The sequence below is a fragment of the Oncorhynchus gorbuscha genome, unplaced genomic scaffold (genome assembly GCF_021184085.1).
Source record: "Oncorhynchus gorbuscha isolate QuinsamMale2020 ecotype Even-year unplaced genomic scaffold, OgorEven_v1.0 Un_scaffold_1446, whole genome shotgun sequence".
Classification (NCBI taxonomy): domain Eukaryota; kingdom Metazoa; phylum Chordata; class Actinopteri; order Salmoniformes; family Salmonidae; genus Oncorhynchus; species Oncorhynchus gorbuscha.
Window position 1 is genome coordinate 85,001 of NW_025746225.1, and position 25,558 is coordinate 110,558.

Here is a 25,558-nt window from a genome sequence, read left to right on the forward strand (position 1 = left end):
TGTAAACTAATAGAGAGGAGGCTGACAGACGAGAAGGATGAAATCGACCCCAGCGGATATACGCTGATTACAACCCGGATGGAGGATGGACGGCCTGTAGATGTACGTTTAGGCCTAAAGCCACAATCTGGAAGTATAACCGTTCTGAAATTCATAGACGGAGCATGACTGACAGTCCATGAGATCGACATTATACTTTTAAACATACAGTAACTATATATGGTTGCCTTCAAGGGCAATGTCTAGAAGGGTCCCAGCAAACCGGGAACATTCCCAGAACATTAGCTAAGATTCCCATTAAGTTCTAGTTAGGGTTTTATCTAACCCCTGGATGATAACATCCTTTTGATAACAAAATATTTTATTTTTCAAAAAAATATTTTAAATGAAATATCGTTGGAATATTCTCCTAACATTCACTAAAATGTTGTGCACAACACCTGTAACAATCATCACAGAACATTCCTCAATAGTTCTCATTGGGCTTCTAGGTAATGAAATAATTTAATTAATAAATAAATAAATACATTTCCCAGCAAACCAAAATTGGCTCTGTGAAAGTTCCCAGAACATTTGTTAGGTTGTCACAAATGTTCTTGTTACACAAAAGCTGTCCATTCATGGTGATGAATGTTTAACATTTGCCTGATGTTGCGAGAGCATTCCTACAACACATTTAGCCTGTTCGTTAAAGGTTCCCAGAATGTTTCATTAGGTTGTGGGAACAGTCTGGTGGGATCATTGAGGGTTGTCGTGTCTTTGGCTATGCCGGATTAAGTGATATGACATGCTATTCTATAAAATCCTTTCTTCGTAATTAATATTACCTGATTGAGCTAATCATGTAAATGTAATTAACTAGAAAGTCGGGGCACCATGAAATAATATTTATAGAGCTGTTATCTTCCGAATAAACTCTTAAAGACCTAGTAATATTTTACATTAATAGCAGTCAATATTAATCGTCACCTTATTTCAGTCTCATCTGAAAGTTGTAAATTCTTGGTTGTCTTCACGAACCCTGGCTTACAAGTTGAATCAGCAATACAGAATTGGGTTTAATTATTTATTTACTAAATATCTAACTAATCACACAGAATTACATATACACAGAATGAATCATACATTGATTACAAATGATGTCATAAAGGATAACGTCCCTAGCGGAGGGAACAGATATGACAGCTGGTTACACAAAGGACGGGGTTGGGTTTGAGTGAAAGAGCGGGAAGATTTGAAGAACAATCGTCCTTGGAACAGGAGGTTACATTTTCGTTAAGGCTTTATATCGTAAAATATGAAAACCCAAATATCTCATTTGGAAGCTAAAATTACATTTAAGCTTTTCACAAATAATTGTATATTTAAACATTTGAATTGCACAACAGTTCCATGTGAATCTGATAACTATAATGTGTAGACTTTCCCAGATACTGTTTAGGTCGTCCTGTCATCAGTCATAATGTCTCAGATGACAACCAAACTGATATCATATTCATGAAGTACTAACGCATATTTTCAACTGGTTCTATTACCAAAATATGGTTCCTTTCCTTTCCTCTCTATGAGTCAAGAGATAGGCAAGGGAGAAAGGTATTTATGGGGGAGGTCATAAACCTTACCCACAGGTAACGTTCTCCTAACATTCACTAAAAGGTTACTCACAGGCCAACGTCATGACAGGGTACATCACAAAATAGATGTTCCCAAAACAACAAACTGTCCAGTTATGTGGATGATTCTACAATGTTTCACCTGATATTACAAGGATGATCTCAGGTGGTAAGGGTAGGCAACAACACATCTGCCACGCTGATCCTCAACAAGGGGGACCCTCAGGGGTGCATGCTTGGTCCCCACCTGTACTCCCTGTTCACCCAAGATTGCATGGCCATGCACGATTCCAAAACCATCATCATGGGAATGGCGCCAGAGGTGATGGCTGCCATTTTACAGGCTTCTAACCAACTGTGTTATTTTGTGTGTTTTTTCGCATTGTTACTAACTTATTTTGCACATAATGTTGCTGCTAACGTCTCTTATGACTCAAAATAGCTTTTGGATATCAGAACAGTGATTTCTTAACTAGAACTGGACAAATATTTTTTTCTTTAATAAGTCTGACACAAAGGATATACTGCTTCTCCGATACCAGGCCCAAATCCCTGTCATTCGCGTGAAGAAAAGACGGAAATACAGGGGGCGGAAATCGGGGTGCCTTGTGAGAAGTTGTCGGTGAGTGAGTAACCCGCCTCTACCATCCGTTCTATTGGCCAACGTGCAGTGACTGGAAAATAAACTGGATGAGCGCCGTGTGAGACTATCATACCAATTCTCCGCTCGAAACTATCCTACCAACGGGACATTAAAACCTGTAATATCTGATGTTTTACCGAGTCGTGGCTGGACCACGACACAGATTTTATACAGTTGGCTGAGTTTTCCATGCATCGGCAGGACAGAACAGATACGTCTGGTAAGATGAATAACAGCTGGTGTCTAATATTAAAGAGGTCTCAAGGTATTGCTCGCCTGAGGGAGAGTACCTCATGATAAGCTGTAGACCACACTATCTACCAAGAGAGTTTTCATCTATATTTTCCCTAGCTATCTATTTACCACAACAAACCGATGCGGGCACTAAGACAGCACTTAATGAACTGTATAAGGCAATAAGCAAACAAGAAAATGCTCATCTAGAAGCGCCGCTCCTAGTGGCCGGGGGGGACTTTAATGCAGGCAATCCTTTTTACCTGCATACAAAAACGAAATCAGGAAGTACCAGTGACTCGCTCAATACGGAACTGGTCAGATGACGCGGATGCTACGCTACAGGACTGTTTTGCTAGCACAGACTGGAATATTTTCCGGGATTCATCCAATGGCATAATGGAGAATACCACCTCAGTCACCGGATTCATCAATAAGTGCATCGACGACGTCGTCCCCACAGTGTCAGTACGTACATTTTCCAACCAGAAGTCATGGATTACAGGCAACATCCTCATGAGCTAAAGGCTAGAGCTGCTGCTTTCAAGGAGCGGGACACAAATCCAGACGCTTATTAGAAATCCCGCTTTGCCCTCAGACAAACCATCAATCAGGCAAAGCGTGAATACAGGACTAAGATTGAATCCTACTACACCTGCTCTGACGCTCGTTGGATGTGACAGGAATTGTAAACTATTACGGACTACAAATGGAAACTGGACAGCTGTGTGATCACATTGTCCATTGCTGATGTGAGCAAGACCCTTAAACAGATGTTGCTCACATCAGAAAGGCTGGATTACCTTGACGTGTACTCAGAGCATGCATGGACCAACTGGCAAGTGTCTTCACTGACATTTTCAACCTCTGACCGAGTCTGTAATACCTACATGTTTGAAGCAGACCACCATAGTCCCTGTGTCCAAGAAAGTGAATGTAACCTGCCTAAATGACTACTGAACTGTTGCACTCACGTCGATAGCCATGAAGTGCTTAGAAAGGCTGGTCATGGCTCACATCAACACCATCATCCCAGCAACCCTAGCCTCATTCCAATTAGCGTACAGCCCCAACAGATCCACAGATGATGCAATCTCAATCGCACTCCTCACTGCTCTTTCCCACCTGGAGAAAAGGAACACCTATGTGAGAATGCTGTTCATTGACTACAGCTCAGCTTTCAACACCATAGTGCCCATAAAGCTCATCACTCAGCTAAGGACCCTGGGACTAACAACTCCCTCTGCAACTGGATCCTGGACTTCCTGACGGGCCTGTTGTATTCGGCGCATGTGACAAATAACATTTTATGTGGTAACTGAATGTTTGCATAACTGGACAGTTTTTGTGTTTTGGGAACATATCTCTTGTCCAGTCAGTGTTACCACAATCTAATGATTATTGGAATAAAGAACAGAGGAAATGTGTTCTGGGAACGTACTTGTAATATCTCATGTTTTTTGCACCCTTAAAGAACCATTCTAGAAGCGGAGGCCCAACTGGACAGCTTTTGTGTTTGGGGAACATATCTTTTGTGATGTCCCCAAAAGTTCCCACCAGACTGTTCCCACAACCTAATGAAACATTCTGGGAACCTGTTAAAGAACTTGAAGAAAGATATTGAATGTTCTTGAAGCATCAGGCAAATGTTTTATACAAGCATTCTAAAAAAAACATTTGCCGCGAACAAACTAATGTTCTGGGAACTTTCACAGAACCAATTTTGGTTTGCTGGGGTTGCTTAGTTTCGGTCAAAGAAACATTTTCATATTTCAAAATATACATTGTTAGCTTTTTGAAAAGTTTTCAAAAAGTTTTCTCTATATCTGAATCATCATAATGTCCCTAACAGATGTCTTTCTCTCCAGATCGAACTGCAACAAATCCTGATCTACTGTGACCCATACCTGGCTGAGATGGAGAACTGCTGTGAGCAGGCAGGATCTACGGTAAGATCTTTTACACTCCTTTTATGTACAGTGCACATTTTAGGACACACTGTACATGAGACCTTCGACGTGGCTTGATATACAGTAGAGCAGGGTTATTCAATTATTACCCTATAAATTCTGGAGTACTTCTAGTTTTCTGTTCTACCTGATAATTAATTGCACCCACCTGCTTTCCCAGGTCTAAATCAGTCCCTGATTTTATTTTTATTTTTTTTACCAGGTAAGTTGACTGAGAACACATTCTCATTTACAGCAACGACCTGGGGAATAGTTACAGGGGAGAGGAGGGGGGTGAATGAGCCAATTGTAAGAGGGGAATATATCTTTTTAAAGCAGTGGAACTGGCTTCTTGGTCGATATTTAAATTTAAGGGCAATATGTAACATAATCTGGTTGAGTTGTGTTTGTCCTTCTTGAAAACTACCCAAATGAATGATGTTTCTTCCATAGGGGACATCTTATCCAGGTTACTGTGCAATATCTTTGTGACAGCTGCTGATGTAAAACAGGATTTATCAATACATTTGATTGATAGATTGATAGATAGATATTCTTCTGTTAGATCATATTGCAGACCAGGTCAATGGAGAGTGACCTTACAGACTGTGGATGAATCCCAAATAGCACCCTATTCCCAGTATAGTGCACTACGTTTGACCAGAGCCCATAGGAAAAAGCGTGCAATTTGGACTGCTAACTGTGTTTAAAAGGAGAAGTGACCTTTGACCTTTTGACAGTTAGGCCTACATGTATTCATAACCATGTTGTCATCTCAGTGAGTGTTGGGTTATGTTGATTCAATGTGCGAGGTCTCATGTGGTCTATATGGTTGGAAATAGTGTGTTTCAGTGACCTCTCACCTTTGACCTCTGACAGTTCTAATATATATCCATAACCAGGATGTCATCTCAGTGAGTGTTGGGTTATGTTGATTCAATGTGCTAGGTCACATGTGGTCTATATGGTTGGAAATAGTGTGTTTCCGTGACCTCTCACCTTTGGCCTCTGACAGTTCTAATATATATCCATAACCAGGATGTTATCTCAGTGAGTGTTGGGTTATGTTGATTCAATGTGCTAGGTCACATGTGGTCTATATGGTTGGAAATAGTGTGTTTCAGTGACCTCTCACCTTTGGCCTCTGACAGTTCTAATATATATCCATAACCAGGATGTTACCTCAGTGAGTGTTGGGTTATGTTGATTCAATGTGCTAGGTCACATGTGGTCTATATGGTTGGAAATAGTGTGTTTCAGTGACCTCTCACCTTTGGCCTCTGACAGTTCTAATATATATCCATAACCAGGATGTTACCTCAGTGTGCATTGAGTTTCAGTACTGGGGCTCAGTCAATATGGTAGGAAATAGTGTATTGGCATTCAAAACCTTAAGTATTGTCCTTTAAGTATTGTCCTTTCCTCATTCCCCTGGGACAGTCATCTAGTTCCACAGTAATTAAGGTATCTCACTGGGTCAATGAATCATTAGACATTAACTGATTATAAATATGGTAGTGGTACTGGACTGTTATTACATTTCAGACTATTTGAGAACTGCATTTCAACATGTGTTGTATTATAATTGTCTGGTTTCCTATTCCCAAATTAAGCCTACTCCTAAACTAAATAGCACTTTCAATGGAGATTATACATTGCTTTCTAGACCAAAATTCTGTCTAGCCCTGGACTCAAGTTCAAGTGAACTAGAAAACATAATTGAATAACAACATGAAATGATTAGGCTTAAGGTGGTTCCAGGAAACTGGCCCTTAAATAGCAGAGTAATGTGTCTAAACAGTTTGTATGCAGTGGACATATATAAAATAGTCCAAATTGGTGAAATGAAAAAAAAAAACTTGTTTCAAACAATTAAAACAATTTAAAAAACTGAAAAGTGGTGCGTGTAAAGGTATTCAGCCCCTAAATAAGATCTGGTGCAACCAGTTACCTTCAGAACTAATTAACAAATGAACTTAAGTCCACCTGTGTGCAAGTGCCACATGATCTGTCACATGATCTCAGTATATGTACACCTGTTCTGAAAGGCCCCACAGTCTGCAACATGACTAAGCAAGAGGCACCACCAAGCAAGCTGCACCATGAAGCCCAATGAGCTCCAAACAGGTCAGGGAGTGGAGAAGTACAGATCAGGGTTCGGTTATAAAAATCCATTATTAAAACATTGAAAGAATGTGGCACTACAACAAACCTGTCAAGAGAGGGCCACCCACCAAAACTCACAGACCAGGCAAGGAGGGCATTAATCAGAGATGCAACAAAGACACCAAAGATAACCCTGAAGGAGCTGCAAAGCTCCACAACGGAGATTGCAGTATCTGTCCATAGGACCACTTTAAGCCATACACTCCACAGAGCTGGACTACAGAAGAGTGGCCAGAAAAAAAGACATTGCTTAAAGAAAAAAATAAGGAAGCACGTTTGGTGTTCGCCAAAAGGCACGTGGGAGACTCCCCAAACATATGGAAGAAGGTACTCTGGTCAGACAAGACTAAAATAGAGCTTTTTGGCCATCAAGGAAAACGCTATGTCTGGTACAAACCCAACACCTCTCATAATCCCAAGAATACCATCTCCACAGTTAAAGCATGGTGGTGGCAGCATCATGCTGTGGGGATGTTTTCATCGGCAAGACCTGGGAAACTGGTCAGAATTGAAGGAATGATGGATGGCGCTAAATACAGGGACATTTTTTAGGGAAACCTATTTCAGTCTTCCAGAGATTTGAGACTGGTACGGAGGTTCACCTTCCAGCAGGACAATGACCTTAAGCATACTGCTAAAGCAACACTTGAGTGATTTAAGAGGAAACATTTGCATGTCTTAGAATGGCCTTGTCAAAGCCCAGACCTCAATCCAATTGAGAATCTGTGGTATGACTTTGTACACCAGCGGAACCCATCCAACTTGAAGGAGCTGGAGCAGTTTTGCCTTAAAGAATAGGCAAAAATCTCAGTGGCTAGATAGAGACATACCCCAAGAGACTTGCAGCTGTAATTGCTGCAAAAGGTGGCTCTACAAAGTATAGACTTTGGGGGGGGGGGGAGTGAATAGTTATGCATGCTCAAGTTTTCTGTTTTATTGTCTTATTTCGTGTTTGTTTCACATTAAATTAATATTTTGCATCTTCAAAGTGGTAGGCATGTCGTGTGAATCAAATGATACAAACCCCCCCAAAATCTATTTTAATCCCAGGTTGTAAGGCAACAAAATAGTAAAAATCCCAACTGTAAATCTTTGTATTGATCCTACAGTGTGAGCCTAGCAGGGAGGGCCCTGGTGCTGGAGGGGTGACTCCCAATCCCTTGGATACAGATGGAGCAGGCCAGCTCCCCCGGATGCTCTCCCAGCCCGTCCAGCCAGCTCGGGTCCAGCGGGTCCAGCATTCCAGCAGTGACAGATGTCAATGTTCAGCAGAGAAGGTACAGTCCATAGAAATATCCTACGTCCCAAACAGCACTCTATTCTCTGTTTTGTGCACTACTTTTGACCAAGGCCAATAGGGAATAGGGTGCCATTGTATTCGATAAACATTTTTAGTAAAAGTATGAATTTCAGCACCCTTTGGAAGGACTTCTTGTTGTACAGGACTAAAATAGGTACAGGTAAGCGTTTTCAGGACATCAAGTATCGACTGGTGGCAACTCAATGTTGTTGCTAGCAAATCGTGCGACCACTTATCAATACTCAACTCAACCTCGATATAGGAGATCGGAGTTGAGCAATCCTCAGCTACAATCTGTCCAAACAGCAAATATAATCCTATTGGGTTTTAGTGTTCTGTTCTAATGGAACTATGCATTCAGATATCCCACTGCTGACACCAAACGTATTAAACAAGAAAATAAATACCAAATTAAAGCACATTTATGCCAATGGGTTTTCTTGGATGCCAACCAAAGGCAGGAAATAAAAGCTTATTAGCAGTAATTTGGCACAGTTGCTTTGTTTGAGGCATGGCCGCCATCTCCAGAGGTGGTTCCACTATAATGTCCATGGAAGTGTTCTGACAGCAGACTTCAGACAGAGGGGTACCTTGGGGAATCTCTCATGTCTTTGGGGAGTTTTTAATGTGTGGATGGACAGTCATTAGCAAGCTAGTTCAGGTAAATTACATCAATTAAATGTTCTTGTTCTTTGTAGGGTGATCAAGGTCTACCAGGCTTGGCAGGACTTCCAGGACAGAAAGGCGATCAAGGAGACAAGGTAAAGGAGATGTTGAATATCTATCTGGCTCAGTAAATACCATCATGACTCTATAAGTGTACACAGGTATTGTACCTGTAGAATTCAGTTACAATTCTAACAGAGATAAAGCTGTTGTGCTTCCTTAGTTACATATTTCAGGAAGAGAGACAAAGACGGAGATGGAGAAAAGACAGACAGAGACAGAGAAAAGACAGACAGAGAAAAGACAGACAGAGAAAAGACAGACAGAGATGGAGACAGACAGAGATGGAGACAGACAGAGACGGAGGCAGACAGAGACGGAGGCAGACAGAGACGGAGGCAGACAGAGACGGAGGCAGACAGAGACGGAGGCAGACAGAGACGGAGGCAGACAGAGACGGAGGCAGACAGAGATGGAGGCAGACGGAGACGGAGACAAAGAAAAGACAGACATAGAAAAGACAGACACAGACGGAGACAGAAATAAGGAAATATGTCCTGGATTGTGTGTTATCCTCCATGATTTAACAATGGAAATATGTCCCAGACTGTATTGCGTGTTATCCTCCATGATTTAACAATGGAAATATGTCCCAGACTGTATTGCGTGTTATCCTCCATGATTTAACAATGGAAATATGTCCCAGACTGTATTGCGTGTTTTCCTCCATGATTTAACAATGGAAATATGTCCCAGACTGTATTGCGTGTTATCCTCCATGATTTAACAATGGAAATATGTCCCAGACTGTATTGACGGTTATCCTCCATGATTTAACAGTATCAGTTCAAATTTATGTCGTGTTTCAAGCCTTGAAATATACAGGTGGCGCTCCATTATCCTCCATTGTTTTGTGTGAAATTTTGATTTCACACAATGGAAATATGTCTGAAGCCAGAGTGGCTATCGGAGGGTCTAATACATCCTCCATAATTTAACTCCCTCAGCATCAGGGACACTTGTGTATATGGCAGATGATTTGCGTGTGAATGCAGTTGAAATCAGAGAGAGAGAAAGTCAGTGTGTTTGACAGGTGAAGAAGCTCCAGTGTGTTTGACAGAAAGAGAGAGAGAGAGAAGAGTCAGTGTGTTTTGATAGAAAGAGAGAGTGAAATTGTGTTTGAAGAAAAAAAGAAGAGTCAGTGTGTTTGACAGTTAGAGGGATTCCAGTGTGTTTGAAGCCTTTGAGAGTCAGGTGTTTGATAGAAAGAGAGGAGAAGTGTCAGTGTGTTTGACAGAGAGAGAAGAGTCAGTGTGTTTGACAGAGCATAGAGGACAGCGCCAGTGTGTTTGACAGAAAGAGAGAGAGAGAAAGAGTCAGTGTGTTTGACAGAAAGAAAGAGAAGAAGCGCCAGTGTGTTTGACAGAAAGAGAGAGAGAGAGAAGAGTCAGTGTGTTTGACAGAAAAGAGAGAGAGAGAAGAGTCAGTGTGTTTGACAGAAAGAGAGAGAGAGAAGAGTCAGTGTGTTTGACAGAAAGAGAAGAGAGAGAATAGTCAGTGTGTTTGACAGAAAGAGAGAGAGAGAGAAGAGTCAGTGTGTTTGACAGAAGAGAGAGAGAGAGAGAAGAGTCAGTGTGTTTGACAGAAAGTGTGTTTGACAGAAAGAAGAGAGAGAAGAGTCAGTGTGTTTGACAGAAAGAGAGAGAGAGAGAAGAGTCAGTGTGTTTGACAGAAAGAGAGAGAAGAAGCGCCAGTGTGTTTGACAGAAAAGAGAGAGAGAGAAGAGTCAGTGTGTTTGACAGAAAGAGAGAGAAGAAGTCAGTGTGTTTGACAGAAAGAGAGAGAGAAGAGTCAGTGTGTTTGACAGAAAGAGAGAGAGAGAGAGCCAGAGAGAGTTTGAGAGAGAGAGAGAGAGGAGAGAGAGAGAGAGAGAGAGAGAGAGAGAAGAGAAGAAGAGTGTGTGTTTGACAGAAAGAGAGAGAAGAGCCAGTGTGTTTGACAGAAAGAGAAGAGAGAGAAGAGTCAGTGTGTTTGATAGAAAGAGAGAAGAAGTGTCAGTGTGTTTGACAGAAAGAGAGAGAAGAAGAGCCAGTGTGTTTGACAGAAAGAGAGAGAGAGAAGAGTCAGTGTGTTTGACAGAAAGAAGAGAGAGAGAGAAGAGTCAGTGTGTTTGACAGAAAGAGAGAGAGAAAGAAGAGTCAGTGTGTTTGACAGAAAGAGAGAGAGAGAAGAGTCAGTGTGTTTGACAGAAAGAGAGAGAAAGCCAGTGTGTTTGAGAAAAGAGAGAGAGAGAAGAGTCAGTGTGTTTGATAGAAAGAGAGAGAGAAGTGTCAGTGTGTTTGACAGAAAGAAAGAGAGAGAGAAGAGTCAGTGTGTTTGACACAAAGAGAGAGAAGAGTCAGTGTGTTTGACAGAAAGAAAGTCAGTGTGTTTGACAGAAAGAAAGAGAAGAGCCAGTGTGTTTGACAGAAAGAGAGAGAGAGAAGAGTCAGTGTGTTTGACAGAGAGAGAGAGAGAGAAGAGTCAGTGTGTTTGACAGAAAGAGAGAGAGAGAGAAGAGTCAGTGTGTTTGATAGAAAGAGAGAGAGAGAGAAGTGTCAGTGTGTTTGACAGAAAGAGAGAGAGAGAGAAGAGTCAGTGTGTTTGAGAGAGAGAGAGAGAGAGAGAGAGAGAGAAGAGTCAGTGTGTTTGACAGAAAGAGTGTGTTTGACAGAAAGAAAGAGAAGAGAGTGTCAGTGTGTTTGACAGAAAGAGAGAGAGAGAGAAGAGTCAGTGTGTTTGACAGAAAGAGAGAGAAGAAGAGCGCCAGTGTGTTTGACAGAAAAGAGAGAGAGAAGAGTCAATGTGTTTGATAGAAAAGAGAGAGAGAAGTGTCAGTGTGTTTGACAGAAAAGAGAGAGAGAGAAGAGTCAGTGCGTTTGTTTGACAGAAAGAGAGAGAAGAGAGAGAAGTGTTTGACAGAAAGAGAGAGAAGAAGCCAGTGTGTTTGACAGAAAGAGAGAGAAGAGTCAGTGTGTTTGATAGAAAGAGAGAGAGAGAAGTGTCAGTGTGTTTGACAGAAAGAGAGAGAAGAAGCGCCAGTGTGTTTGACAGAAAGAGAGAGAGAGAGAAGAGTCAGTGTGTTTGACAGAAAGAGAGAGAGAAGAAGAGTCAGTGTGTTTGACAGAAAGAGAGAGAAGAAGCGCCAGTGTGTTTAACAGAAAGAAAGAGAGAAGAGTCAGTGTGTTTGACAGAGAGAGAGAAGAGTCAGTGTGTTTGACAGAAAAGAGAGAGAAGAGCCAGTGTGTTTGACAGAAAAAGAGAGAGAGAAGAGCCAGTGTGTTTGACAGAAAGAGAGAGAAGAGCCAGTGTGTTTGACAGAAAAAAAAAGAGAGAGAAGAGCCAGTGTGTTTGACAGAAAGAGAGAGAAGAGCCAGTGTGTTTGACAGAAAAGAGAGAGAAGAGCCAGTGTGTTTGACAGAAAGAGAGAGAAGAGTCAGTGTGTTTGACAGAAAGAGAGAGAAGAGCCAGTGTGTTTGACAGAAAAGAGAGAGAGAAGAGCCAGTGTGTTTGACAGAAAAAAAGAGAGAGAGAAGAGCCAGTGTGTTTGACAGAAAGAGAGAGAAGAGCCAGTGTGTTTGACAGAAAGAAAGAGAGAGAGAAGAGCCAGTGTGTTTGACAGAAAGAGAGAGAGAGAAGAGTCAGTGTGTTTGATAGACAGAGAGAGAGAGAGAAGAGTCAGTGTGTTTGACAGAAAGAAAGAGAGAGAGAAGAGCCAGTGTGTTTGACAGAAGAAGAGAGAGAGAAGAGTCAGTGTGTTTGATAGAAAGAGAGAGAGAGAGAGAAGAATCAGTGTGTTTGACAGAAAGAGAGAGAGAAGAGCCAGTGTGTTTGACAGAAAGAGAGAGAAGAGCCAGTGTGTTTGACAGAAAGCCAGTGTGTTTGACAGAAAGAGAGAGAAGAGCCAGTGTGTTTGACAGAAAGAGAGAGAAGAGCCAGTGTGTTTGACAGAAAGAGAGAGAGAGAGAAGAGTCAGTGTGTTTGACAGAAAGAGAGAGAAGAAGCCAGTGTGTTTGACAGAAAGAGAGAGAGAGAAGAGTCAGTGTGTTTGATAGAAAGAGAGAGAGAGAGTCAGTGTGTTTGACAGAAGAAAGAGAGAGAGAGAAGAGTCAGTGTGTTTGACAGAAAGAAAGAGAGAAGAAGTCAGTGTGTTTGACAGAAAAAAGAGAGAGAGAGAAGAGTCAGTGTGTTTGAAAGAGAAGAGAAGAGAGAGAGAGAGCCAGTGTGTTTGACAGAAAAAGAGAGAGAAGAGCCAGTGTGTTTGACAGAAAGAGAGAGAGAGAAGAGCCAGTGTGTTTGACAGAAAGAAAAGAGAGAGAGAAGAGTCAGTGTGTTTGACAGAAAAGAGAGAGAGAGAAGAGTCAGTGTGTTTGACAGAAAGAGAGAGAGAGAAGAGTCAGTGTGTTTGACAGAAAGAAAGAGAGAGAGAAGAGTCAGTGTGTTTGACAGAAAAGAGAGAGAGAGAAGAGTCAGTGTGTTTGACAGAAGTGTGTTTGAGAGAGAGAGAGAGAAGAGTCAGTGTGTTTGACAGAAAGAAGAGAGAGAGAAGAGTCAGTGTGTTTGACAGAAAGAGAGAGAAGAAGCCAGTGTGTTTGACAGAAAGAGAGAGAAGAGTCAGTGTGTTTGACAGAAAAGAGAGAAGAGTGTCAGTGTGTTTGACAGAAGAGAGAGAGAAGAGTCAGTGTGTTTGACAGAAAGAGAGAGAAGAGCCAGTGTGTTTGACAGAAAGAGAGAGAGAGAAGTGTCAGTGTGTTTGACAGAAAAGAGAGAGAGAAGAGTCAGTGTGTTTGACAGAAAGAGAGAGAAGAAGCCAGTGTGTTTGACAGAAAAGAGAGAGAGAGAGAAGAGTCAGTGTGTTTGATAGAAAAGAGAGAGAGAGAGTGTCAGTGTGTTTGACAGAAAGAGAGAGAGAGAGTCAGTGTGTTTGACAGAAAGAAAGAGAGAGAGAAGAAGAGTCAGTGTGTTTGACAGAAAGAGAGAGAGAAGAGCCAGTGTGTTTGACAGAAAGAGAGAGAGAGAAGAGTCAGTGTGTTTGATAGAAAGAGAGAGAGAGAAGAGTCAGTGTGTTTGACAGAAAGAAAGAGAGAGAGAAGAGAGTCAGTGTGTTTGACAGAAAAGAGAGAGAGAGAAGAGTCAGTGTGTTTGACAGAAGAGCCAGTGTGTTTGACAGAAAGAGAGAGAAGAGCCAGTGTGTTTGACAGAAAGAAGAGCCAGTGTGTTTGACAGAAAGAGAGAGAAGAGCCAGTGTGTTTGACAGAAAAAGAGAGAGAGAAGAGCCAGTGTGTTTGACAGAAAGAGAGAGAGAGAAGAGTCAGTGTGTTTGACAGAAAGAAAGAGAGAGAGAGAAGAGTCAGTGTGTTTGATAGAAAGAGAGAGAGAGAAGAGTCAGTGTGTTTGACAGAGAGAGAGAGAGAGAAGAGTCAGTGTGTTTGACAGAAAGAAGAGAGAGAGAAGAGCCAGTGTGTTTGACAGAAAGAGAGAGAAGAGCCAGTGTGTTTGACAGAAAGAAAGAGAGAGAGAAGAGTCAGTGTGTTTGACAGAAAGAAGAGTCAGTGTGTTTGACAGAAAGAGAGAGAGAAGAGCCAGTGTGTTTGACAGAAAAGAGAGAGAGAGAAGAGTCAGTGTGTTTGACAGAAAAAGAGAGAGAAGAGTCAGTGTGTTTGACAGAAAGAAAGAGAGAGAAGAGCCAGTGTGTTTGACAGAAGAGAGAGAGAAGAGTCAGTGTGTTTGACAGAAAGAGAGAGAGAGAAGAGCCAGTGTGTTTGACAGAAAAAGAGAGAGAAGAGCCAGTGTGTTTGACAGAAAGAGAGAGAAGAGCCAGTGTGTTTGACAGAAAGAAAGAGAGAGAGAAGAGCCAGTGTGTTTGACAGAAAGAAGAGAGAGAGAAGAGTCAGTGTGTTTGACAGAAAGAGAGAGAGAAGAGCCAGTGTGTTTTGAAAGAAAGAGAGAGAAGAGCCAGTGTGTTTGACAGAAAGAGAGAGAAGAGTCAGTGTGTTTGACAGAAAGAGAGAGAGAAGAGCCAGTGTGTTTGACAGAAAGAGAGAGAAGAGCCAGTGTGTTTGACAGAAAGAGAGAGAGAGAAGAGCCAGTGTGTTTGACAGAAAGAGAGAGAAAGAGCCAGTGTGTTTGACAGAAAGAAAGAGAGAAGAGTCAGTGTGTTTGACAGAAAGAGAGAGAGAGAAGAGTCAGTGTGTTTGACAGAAAGAGAGAGAAGAAGAGCCAGTGTGTTTGACAGAAAGAGAGAGAGAGAGAAGAGTCAGTGTGTTTGATAGAAAGAGAGAGAAGAAGTGCCAGTGTGTTTGACAGAAAAAGAGAGAGAGAAGAGTCAGTGTGTTTGACAGAAAGAGAGAAGAGCCAGTGTGTTTGACAGAAAGAGAGAGAGAAGAGCCAGTGTGTTTGACAGAAAGAGAGAGAAGAGCCAGTGTGTTTGACAGAAAAAGAGAGAGAAGAGTCAGTGTGTTTGACAGAAAGAGAGAGAAGAAGAGCCAGTGTGTTTGACAGAAAGAGAGAGAGAGAGAAGAGTCAGTGTGTTTGATAGAAAGAGAGAGAAGAAGTGCCAGTGTGTTTGACAGAAAGAGAGAGAGAGAGAAGAGTCAGTGTGTTTGACAGAGAGAGAGAGAGAAGAGTCAGTGTGTTTGACAGAAAGAGAGAGAGAGAAGAGTCAGTGTGTTTGACAGAAAGAGAGAGAGAGAGAAGAGTCAGTGTGTTTGACAGAAAGAGAGAGAAGAGCGCCAGTGTGTTTGACAGAAAGAAAGAGAGAGAGAGAGAAGTCAGTGTGTTTGACAGAAAGAGAGAGAGAGAGAAGAGTCAGTGTGTTTGACAGAAAGAGAGAGAAGAGCCAGTGTGTTTGACAGAAAGAGAGAGAAGAGTCAGTGTGTTTGACAGAAAGAGAGAGAGAGAGAAGTGTCAGTGTGTTTGACAGAAAGAGAGAGAGAGAGAGAGTCAGTGTGTTTGACAGAAGAGAGAGAGAGAAGAGTCAGTGTGTTTGACAGAAAGAGAGAGAGAGAAGAGTCAGTGTGTTTGACAGAAAGAAGAGAGAGAAGAGTCAGTGTGTTTGACAGAGAAGAGAGAAGAGCCAGTGTGTTTGACAGAAAGAAAGAGAGAGAGAAGAGCCAGTGTGTTTGACAGAAAGAGAGAGAGAGAAGAGTCAGTGTGTTTGACAGAAAGAGAGAGAGAGAGAGAGTCAGTGTGTTTGACAGAAAGAGAGAGAAGAGAGAAGAGCCAGTGTGTTTGACAGAAAAGAGAGAGAGAGAAGAGTCAGTGTGTTTGATAGAAAGAGAGAGAGAGAAGAGTCAGTGTGTTTGACAGAAAGAAAGAGAGAGAGAGAAGAGTCAGTGTGTTTGACAGAAAGAGAGAGAGAGAAGAGCCAGTGTGTTTGACAGAAAGAGAGAGAGAGAAGAGTCAGTGTGTTTGACAGAAAGAGAGAGAGAGAGAAGAGTCAGTGTGTTTGACAGAAAGAGAGAGAGAGAAGAGCCAGTGTGTTTGAGAGAAAGAGAGTGTGTTTGATAGAGAGAGAGAGAAGAGTCAGTGTGTTTGACAGAAAGAAAGAGAGAGAGAAGAGTCAGTGTGTTTGACAGAAAGAGAGAGAAAGCCAGTGTGTTTGACAGAAAGAGAGAGAAGAGTCAGTGTGTTTGACAGAAAGAGAGAGAGAGAGAAGAGTCAGTGTGTTTGACAGAAAGAGAGAGAAGAAGAGCCAGTGTGTTTGACAGAAAAAGAGAGAGAGAGAAGAGTCAGTGTGTTTGACAGAAAAAGAGAGAGAGAAGAGTCAGTGTGTTTGACAGAAAAAGAGAGAGAGAAGAGTCAGTGTGTTTGACAGAAAGAGAGAGAGAGAAGAGTCAGTGTGTTTGACAGAAAGAGAGAGAGAGAGAGTCAGTGTGTTTGACAGAAAAGAGAGAGAAGAGCCAGTGTGTTTGACAGAAAGAGAGAGAAGAGCCAGTGTGTTTGACAGAAAGAAAGAGAGAGAGAAGAGCCAGTGTGTTTGACAGAAAGAAGAGAGAGAGAAGAGTCAGTGTGTTTGACAGAAAAAGAGAGAGAAGAGTCAGTGTGTTTGACAGAAAGAAAGAGAGAGAGAAGAGCCAGTGTGTTTGACAGAAAAGAGAGAGAGAAGAGTCAGTGTGTTTGATAGAAAGAGAGAGAGAGAAGAGCCAGTGTGTTTGACAGAAAGAGAGAGAGAGAAGAGCCAGTGTGTTTGACAGAGAGAAGAGCCAGTGTGTTTGACAGAAAGAGAGAGAAGAGCCAGTGTGTTTGACAGAAAGAGAGAGAAGAGCCAGTGTGTTTGACAGAAAGAGAGAGAGAAGAGCCAGTGTGTTTGACAGAAAGAGAAAGAGAGAGAAGAGCCAGTGTGTTTGACAGAAAAGAGAGAGAGAAGAGCCAGTGTGTTTGACAGAAAGAGAGAGAGAAGAGCCAGTGTGTTTGACAGAAAGAGAGAGAAGAGCCAGTGTGTTTGACAGAAAGAGAGAGAAGAGCCAGTGTGTTTGACAGAAAGAGAGAGAAGAGCCAGTGTGTTTGACAGAGAGAGAGAGAAGAGCCAGTGTGTTTGACAGAAAGAAGTGTGTTTGAGAGAGAGAGAAGAGCCAGTGTGTTTGACAGAAAGAGAGAGAAGTAGAGCCAGTGTGTTTGACACAGAGAGAGAGTCAGTGTGTTTGACAGAAAGAGAGAGAGAAGAGCCAGTGTGTTTGACAGAAAGAGAGAGAGAGAAGAGTCAGTGTGTTTGACAGAAAGAGAGAGAAGAGCCAGTGTGTTTGACAGAAAGAGAGAGAGAGAGAAGAGTCAGTGTGTTTGATAGAAAGAGAGAGAGAGAAGAGCCAGTGTGTTTGACAGAAAGAGAGAGAGAGAGAAGAGTCAGTGTGTTTGACAGAAAGAGAGAGAGAGAGAAGAGTCAGTGTGTTTGACAGAAAGAGAGAGAGCCAGTGTGTTTGACAGAAAGAGAGAGAGAGAGTCAGTGTGTTTGACAGAAAGAGAGAGAGAGATAAGAGTCAGTGTGTTTGACAGAAGAGAGAGAAGAAGAGCCAGTGTGTTTGACAGAAGAGAGAGAGAAGAGTCAGTGTGTTTGATAGAAAGAGAGAGAAGAGTCAGTGTGTTTGACAGAAGAAGAGAGAGAGAAGAGTCAGTGTGTTTGACAGAAAGAGAGAGAGAAGAGTCAGTGTGTTTGACAGAAAGAGAGAGAGAGAAGAGCCAGTGTGTTTGACAGAAGAGAGAGAGAGAAGAGTCAGTGTGTTTGACAGAAAGAGAGAGAAGAAGAGCCAGTGTGTTTGACAGAAAGAAAGAGAGAGAAGAGTCAGTGTGTTTGACAGAAAGAGAGAGAGAGAGAAGAGCCAGTGTGTTTGACAGAAAGAGAGAGAAGAGCCAGTGTGTTTGACAGAAAAGAAAGAGAGAGAGAAGAGCCAGTGTGTTTGACAGAAAGAGAGAGAGAGAAGAGTCAGTGTGTTTGACAGAAAAGAGAGAGAGAAGAGTCAGTGTGTTTGACAGAGAGAGAGAGAGAGAAGAGTCAGTGTGTTTGACAGAAGAGAGAGAGAAGAGTCAGTGTGTTTGACAGAAAGAAAGAGAGAGAGAAGAGCCAGTGTGTTTGACAGAAAGAAGAGCCAGTGTGTTTGAGAAAGAAAAGAGAGAGAAGAGCCAGTGTGTTTGACAGAAGAGAGAGAAGAGCCAGTGTGTTTGACAGAAAGAGAGAGAGAGAAGAGCCAGTGTGTTTGACAGAAAAGAGAGAGAGAGAAGAGTCAGTGTGTTTGATAGAAAGAGAGAGAGAGAAGAGTCAGTGTGTTTGACAGAAAGAAAGAGAGAGAGAAGAGCCAGTGTGTTTGACAGAAAGAAAGAGAGAGAGAAGAGTCAGTGTGTTTGACAGAAAAGAGAGAGAGAGAAGAGCCAGTGTGTTTGACAGAAAGAAGAGAGAGAGAGAAGAGCCAGTGTGTTTGACAGAAAGAGAGAGAAGAGCCAGTGTGTTTGACAGAGAGAGAAGAGCCAGTGTGTTTGACAGAAAGAGAGAGAAGAGCCAGTGTGTTTGACAGAAAAGAGAGAGAGAAGAGCCAGTGTGTTTGACAGAAAGAGAGAGAAGAGCCAGTGTGTTTGACAGAAAGAGAGAGAAGAGCCAGTGTGTTTGACAGAAAGAGAGAGAAGAGCCAGTGTGTTTGACAGAAAGAGAGAGAAGAGCCAGTGTGTTTGACAGAAAGAGAGAGAGAGAGCCAGTGTGTTTGACAGAAAGAGAGAGAAGAGCCAGTGTGTTTGACAGAAAGAGAGAGAAGAGCCAGTGTGTTTGACAGAAAGAGAGAGAAGAGCCAGTGTGTTTGACAGAAAGAGAGAGAGAAGAGCCAGTGTGTTTGACAGAAAGAGAGAAAGAGCCAGTGTGTTTGACAGAAAGAGAGAGAAGTAGAGCCAGTGTGTTTGACAGAAAGAGAGAGTAGAGCCAGTGTGTTTGACACAGAGAGAGAAGAGTCAGTGTGTTTGACAGAAAGAAAGAGAGAGAGAAGAGCCAGTGTGTTTGACAGAAAGAGAGAGAGAGAAGAGTCAGTGTGTTTGACAGAAAGAGAGAGAAGAAGCGCCAGTGTGTTTGACAGAAAGAGAGAGAGAGAAGAGTCAGTGTGTTTGATAGAAAGAGAGAGAAGAAGTCAGTGTGTTTGACAGAAAAAAAGAAGAGTCAGTGTGTTTGACAGAAAGAGAGAGAAGAGAAGAGTCAGTGTGTTTGACAGAAAGAGAGAGAAGAGTCAGTGTGTTTGACAGAAAGAAAGAGAGAGAGAAGCCAGTGTGTTTGACAGAAAGAGAGAGAGAGAAGAGTCAGTGTGTTTGACAGAAAAGAGAGAGAGAAGAGTCCAGTGTGTTTGACAGCTGTAGAGAGAAGAGCCAGTGTGTTTGACAGAAAGAGAGAGAGAGAAGAGTCAGTGTGTTTGACAGAAAGAGAGAGAGAGAAGAGTCAGTGTGTTTGACAGAAGAGAGAGAGCGAGAAGAGTCAGTGTGTTTGACAGAAAGAAAGAGAGAGAGAAGAGCCAGTGTGTTTGACAGAAAGAGAGAGAAGAGCCAGTGTGTTTGACAGAAAGAAAGAGAGAGAGAAGAGCCAGTGTGTTTGACAGAAAAGAGAGAAGAAGTGTGTTTGACAGAAAGAAAGAGAGAGAGAAGAGCCAGTGTGTTTGACAGAAAAGAGAGAGAGAGAAGAGTCAGTGTGTTTGATAGAAAAGAGAGAGAGAGAAGAGTCAGTGTGTTTGACAGAAAGAAGAGAGAGAGAAGAGCCAGTGTGTTTGACAGAAAGAGAGAGAGAGAGAAGAGTCAGTGTGTTTGACAGAAAGAGAGAGAGAGAAGAGTTAGTGTGTTTGACAGAAACAGAGAGAGAGAGAAGAGCCAGTGTGTTTGACAGAAAGAGAGAGAAAGCCAGTGTGTTTGACAGAAAGAGAGAGAAGAGCCAGTGTGTTTGACAGAAAAGAGAGAGAAGAGCCAGTGTGTTTGACAGAAAGAGAGAGAGAAGAGCCAGTGTGTTTGACAGAAAGAGAGAAGAGCCAGTGTGTTTGACAGAGAAGAGCCAGTGTGTTTGACAGAAAGAGAGAGAGAAGAGCCAGTGTGTTTGACAGAAAGAGAGAGAAGAGCCAGTGTGTTTGACAGAAAGAGAGAGAGAAGAGCCAGTGTGTTTGACAGAAAAGAGAGAGAAGAGCCAGTGTGTTTGACAGAAAGAGAGAGAAGAGCCAGTGTGTTTGACAGAAAGAAAGAGAGAGAAGAGCCAGTGTGTTTGACAGAAAGAAGAGAGAAGAGCCAGTGTGTTTGACAGAAAGAGAGAAAAGAGCCAGTGTGTTTGACAGAAAGAGAGAGAAAGAGCCAGTGTGTTTGACAGAAAGAGAGAGAAAGAGCCAGTGTGTTTGACACAGAGAGAGAGTCAGTGTGTTTGACAGAAAGAAAGAGAGAGAGAAGAGCCAGTGTGTTTGACAGAAAGAGAGAGAGAGAAGAGTCAGTGTGTTTGACAGAAAGAGAGAGAAGAAGCCAGTGTGTTTGACAGAAAGAGAGAGAGAGAGAAGAGTCAGTGTGTTTGATAGAAAGAGAGAGAGAGAAGTGTCAGTGTGTTTGACAGAAAGAGAGAGAGAGAGAAGAGTCAGTGTGTTTGACAGAGAGAGAGAGAGAGAGAGAGAGAGAGAAGAGTCAGTGTGTTTGACAGAAAGAGAGAGAAGAGCCAGTGTGTTTGACAGAAAAGAGAGAGAGAAGTCAGTGTGTTTGACAGAAAGATAAGAGTCAGTGTGTTTGACAGAAAGAGAGAGAAGAGCCAGTGTGTTTGACACAAGAGAGAGAGAAGAGCCAGTGTGTTTGACAGAAAGAGAGAGAGAGAAGTGTCAGTGTGTTTGTCAGTCGTTTGAGAGAAGAGAGAGAGAGAAGAGTCAGTGTGTTTGACAGAAAGAGAGAGAGAGAAGAGTCAGTGTGTTTGACAGAAAGAGAAGAGAGAGAGAGAGAAGAGTCAGTGTGTTTGACAGAAAGAGAGATAAGCCAGTGTGTTTGACAGAAAGAAAGAGAGAGAGAAGAGTCAGTGTGTTTGACAGAAAGAGAGAGAGAGAAGAGTCAGTGTGTTTGACAGAAAGAGAGAGAAGAAGAGTCAGTGTGTTTGACAGAAAGAGAGAGAGTAGAAAGAGTCAGTGTCTTTGATAGAAAGAGAGAGAGAGAGAAGTGTCAGTGTGTTTGACAGAAAGAGAGAGAGAGAAGAGTCAGTGTGTTTGACAGAAAAAAGAGAGAGAGAAGAGTCAGTGTGTTTGACAGAAGAGAGAGAGAGAAGAGTCAGTGTGTTTGACAGAAAGAGAGAGAGAAGAGTCAGTGTGTTTGACAGAAAGAAAGAGAGAGAGAAGAGCCAGTGTGTTTGACAGAAAGAGAGAGAAGAGCCAGTGTGTTTGACAGAAAGAAAGAGATAGAAGAGCCAGTGTGTTTGACAGAAAAGAGAGAGAAGAGCCAGTGTGTTTGACAGAAAGAAAGAGAGAGAGAAGAGCCAGTGTGTTTGACAGAAAGAGAGAGAGAGAGAAGAGTCAGTGTGTTTGATAGAAAAGAGAGAGAGAAGAGTCAGTGTGTTTGACAGAAAGAAAGAGAGAGAGAAGAGCCAGTGTGTTTACAGAAAGAGAGAGAGAAGAGTCAGTGTGTTTGACAGAAAGAGAGAGAGAGAAGCCAGTGTGTTTGACAGAAATAAAGAGAGAGAAGAAGAGCCAGTGTGTTTGACAGAAAGACAGAAAGAGCCATAGAGAGAGAAGAGCCAGTGTGTTTGACAGAAAGAGAGAGAAGAGCCAGTGTGTTTGACAGAAAGAGAGAGAGAAGAGCCAGTGTGTTTGACAGAAAGAGAGAGAGAAGAGCCAGTGTGTTTGACAGAAAGAGAGAGAAGAGCCAGTGTGTTTGACAGAAAGAGAGAGAAGAGCCAGTGTGTTTGACAGAAAGAGAGAGAAGAGCCAGTGTGTTTGACAGAAAGAGAGAGAGAAGAGCCAGTGTGTTTGACAGAAAGAGAGAAGAGCCAGTGTGTTTGACAGAAAGAGAGAGAAGAGCCAGTGTGTTTGACAGAAAAGAGAGAAGAGCCAGTGTGTTTGACAGAAAGAGAGAGAAGAGCCAGTGTGTTTGACAGAAAGAGAGAAAAGAGCCAGTGTGTTTGACAGAAAGAGAGAGAAGTAGAGCCAGTGTGTTTGACAGAAAGAGAGAAAGTAGAGCCAGTGTGTTTGACACAGAGAGAGTCAGTGTGTTTGACAGAAAGAAAGAGAGAGAGAAGAGCCAGTGTGTTTGACAGAAAGAGAGAGAGAGAAGAGTCAGTGTGTTTGACAGAAAGAGAGAGAAGAAGCCAGTGTGTTTGACAGAAGAGAGAGAGAGAAGAGTCAGTGTGTTTGATAGAAGAGAGAGAGAGAAGTGTCAGTGTGTTTGACAGAAAAGAGAGAGAGAGAGAAGAGTCAGTGTGTTTGACAGAAAGAGAGAGAGAGAGAAGAGTCAGTGTGTTTGACAGAAAGAGAGAGAAGCGCCAGTGTGTTTGACAGAAAGAAAGAGAGAGAGAAGTGTCAGTGTGTTTGACAGAAAGAGAGAGAGAGATAAGAGTCAGTGTGTTTGACAGAAAGAAGAGAAGAAAGAGCCAGTGTGTTTGACAGAAAGAGAGAGAGAGAGAAGAGTCAGTGTGTTTGACAGAAAGAGAGAGAGAGAAGAGTCAGTGTGTTTGACAGAAAGAGAGAGAGAGAGAAGAGTCAGTGTGTTTGACAGAAAGAGAGAGAGAGAGAGTCAGTGTGTTTGACAGAAAAAGAGAGAGAAGAGTCAGTGTGTTTGACAGAAAGAAGAGAGAGAGAGAGAAGAGTCAGTGTGTTTGACAGAAAGAGAGAGAGAGAAGAGTCAGTGTGTTTGACAGAAAGAAAGAGAGAGAGAAGAGCCAGTGTGTTTGACAGAAAGAGAGAGAAGAGCCAGTGTGTTTGACAGAAAGAAAGAGAGAGAGAAGAGCCAGTGTGTTTGACAGAAAGAGAGAGAAGAGCCAGTGTGTTTGACAGAAAGAAAGAGAGAGAGAAGAGTCAGTGTGTTTGACAGAAAGAGAGAGAGAGAGAAGAGTCAGTGTGTTTGATAGAAAGAGAGAGAGAGAAGAGTCAGTGTGTTTGACAGAAAGAAAGAGAGAGAGAAGAGCCAGTGTGTTTTACAGAAAGAGAGAGAGAGAGAAGAGTCAGTGTGTTTGATAGAAAAGAGAGAGAGAAGAGTTAGTGTGTTTGACAGAAAGAAAGAGAGAGAGAAGAGCCAGTGTGTTTGACAGAAAGAGAGAGAAGAGCCAGTGTGTTTGACAGAAAGAGAGAGAAGAGCCAGTGTGTTTGACAGAAAGAGAGAGAAGAGCCAGTGTGTTTGACAGAAAAGAGAGAGAGAAGAGCCAGTGTGTTTGACAGAAAGAGAGAGAAGAGCCAGTGTGTTTGACAGAAAGAGAGAGAAGAGCCAGTGTGTTTGACAGAAAGAGAGAGAAGAGCCAGTGTGTTTGACAGAAAGAGAGAGAAGAGCCAGTGTGTTTGACAGAAAGAGAGAGAGAAGAGCCAGTGTGTTTGACAGAAAGAGAGAGAAGAGCCAGTGTGTTTGACAAAGAGAGAGAAGAGCCAGTGTGTTTGACAGAAAGAGAGAGAAGAGCCAGTGTGTTTGACAGAAAGAGAGAGAGAGAAGAGCCAGTGTGTTTGACAGAAAGAGAAAAAGAGCCAGTGTGTTTGACAGAAAGAGAGAGAAGTAGAGCCAGTGTGTTTGACAGAAAGAGAGAGAAGTAGAGCCAGTGTGTTTGACACAGAGAGAGGAGTCAGTGTGTTTGACAGAAAGAAAGAGAGAGAGAAGAGCCAGTGTGTTTGACAGAAAGAGAGAGAGAGAAGAGTCAGTGTGTTTGACAGAAAGAGAGAGAAGAAGAGCCAGTGTGTTTGACAGAAAGAGAGAGAGAGAGAAGAGTCAGTGTGTTTGATAGAAAGAGAGAGAGAGAAGTGTCAGTGTGTTTGACAGAAAGAGAGAGAGAAGAGTCAGTGTGTTTGACAGAGAAAGAGTAGAGAAGAGTCAGTGTGTTTGACAGAAAGAGAGAGAAGCGCCAGTGTGTTTGACAGAAAGAGAGAGAGAGAAGTGTCAGTGTGTTTGACAGAAGAGAGAGAGAGATAAGAGTCAGTGTGTTTGACAGAAAGAGAGAGAAGAAGCGCCAGTGTGTTTGACAGAAAGAGAGAGAGAGAGAAGAGTCAGTGTGTTTGATAGAAAGAGAGAGAGAGAAGTGTCAGTGTGTTTGACAGAAAGAGAGAGAGAGAGAAGAGTGTGTTTGACAGAGAGAGAGAGAGAGAGAGAAGAGTCAGTGTGTTTGACAGAAAGAGAGAGAGAGAAGAGTCAGTGTGTTTGACAGAAAGAGAGAGAGAGAGAGAGAGAAGAGTCAGTGTGTTTGACAGAAAGAGAGAGAAAGCGCCAGTGTGTTTGACAGAAAGAAAGAGAGAGAGAAGTGTCAGTGTGTTTGACAGAAAGAAGAGAGAGAGAAGAGTCAGTGTGTTTGACAGAAAGAGAGAGAAGAAGCCAGTGTGTTTGATAAATGAGAAGAGAGAGAGAAAGTCAGTGTCTTTGATAGAAAGAAGAGAGAGAGAAGTGTCAGTGTGTTTGACAGAAAGAGAGAGAGAGAAGAGTCAGTGTGTTTGACAGAAAGATAGAGAGAGAAGAGTCAGTGTGTTTGACAGAAAGAGAGAGAGAAGAGTCAGTGTGTTTGACAGAGAGAGAGAGAGAGAAGAGTCAGTGTGTTTGACAGAAAGAGAGAGAGAAGAGTCAGTGTGTTTGACAGAAAGAAAGAGAGAGAGAAGAGCCAGTGTGTTTGACAGAAAGAGAGAGAAGAGCCAGTGTGTTTGACAGAAAAGAGAGAGAAGAGCCAGTGTGTTTGATAGAAAGAGAGAGAGAAGTGTCAGTGTGTTTGACAGAGAGAGAGAGAGAGAGAGAGAGAGAGAGAGAGAGAGAGAGAGAGAGAGAGAGAGAGAGAGAAGAGCCAGTGTGTTTGACAGAAAGAGAGAGAAGTAGAGCCAGTGTGTTTGACACAGAGAGAGAAGTAGAGCCAGTGTGTTTGACACAGAGAGAGAGGAGTCAGTGTGTTTGACACAGAGAGAGGAGTCAGTGTGTTTGACAGAGAGAGAGAGAAGAGCCAGTGTGTTTGACAGAAAGAGAGAGAGAGAGAAGAGCCAGTGTGTTTGACAGAAAGAGAGAGAGAGAGATTAAAGAGCCAGTGTGTTTGACAGAAAGAGAGAGAGAGAGAGAGACAGAGAGAGAGAGAGAGCCAGTGTGTTTGACAGAAAGAGAGAGAGAGAGAGAGAGAGAGAGAGAGAGAGAGAGAGAGAGAGAGAGAAGAGCCAGTGTGTTTTGACAGACAGAAGAGAGAGAGAGAGAGAGAGAGAGAGAGAGAGAGAGAGAGAGAGAGAGAGAGAGAGAGAGAGAGAGAGAGAGAGAGAGAGAGAAGAAGAGCCAGTGTGTTTGACAGAAAGAGAGAGTAAAGAAGAGCCAGTGTGTTTGACAGAAA

At 42.5% G+C, this 25,558-nt stretch overlaps 1 protein-coding gene across 1 annotated transcript in view; it reads left to right on the forward strand.

The window, feature by feature from the left end:
- Positions 1-25,558, forward strand: part of LOC124022835 (collagen alpha-1(XIX) chain-like) — a gene marked incomplete at its 3' end in the record, with an annotated part of 58,640 nt that overhangs the window by 17,294 nt on the left and 15,788 nt on the right. Inside the window, exons 6-9 of the mRNA XM_046337513.1 lie at positions 1-102; positions 4,359-4,439; positions 7,715-7,882; positions 8,604-8,666. The exon at positions 1-102 is cut by the window's left edge and continues 174 nt beyond it. Coding sequence (XP_046193469.1) covers positions 1-102; positions 4,359-4,439; positions 7,715-7,882; positions 8,604-8,666 — 414 coding nt within the window. The remainder of the gene's footprint in view (positions 103-4,358; positions 4,440-7,714; positions 7,883-8,603; positions 8,667-25,558) is intronic.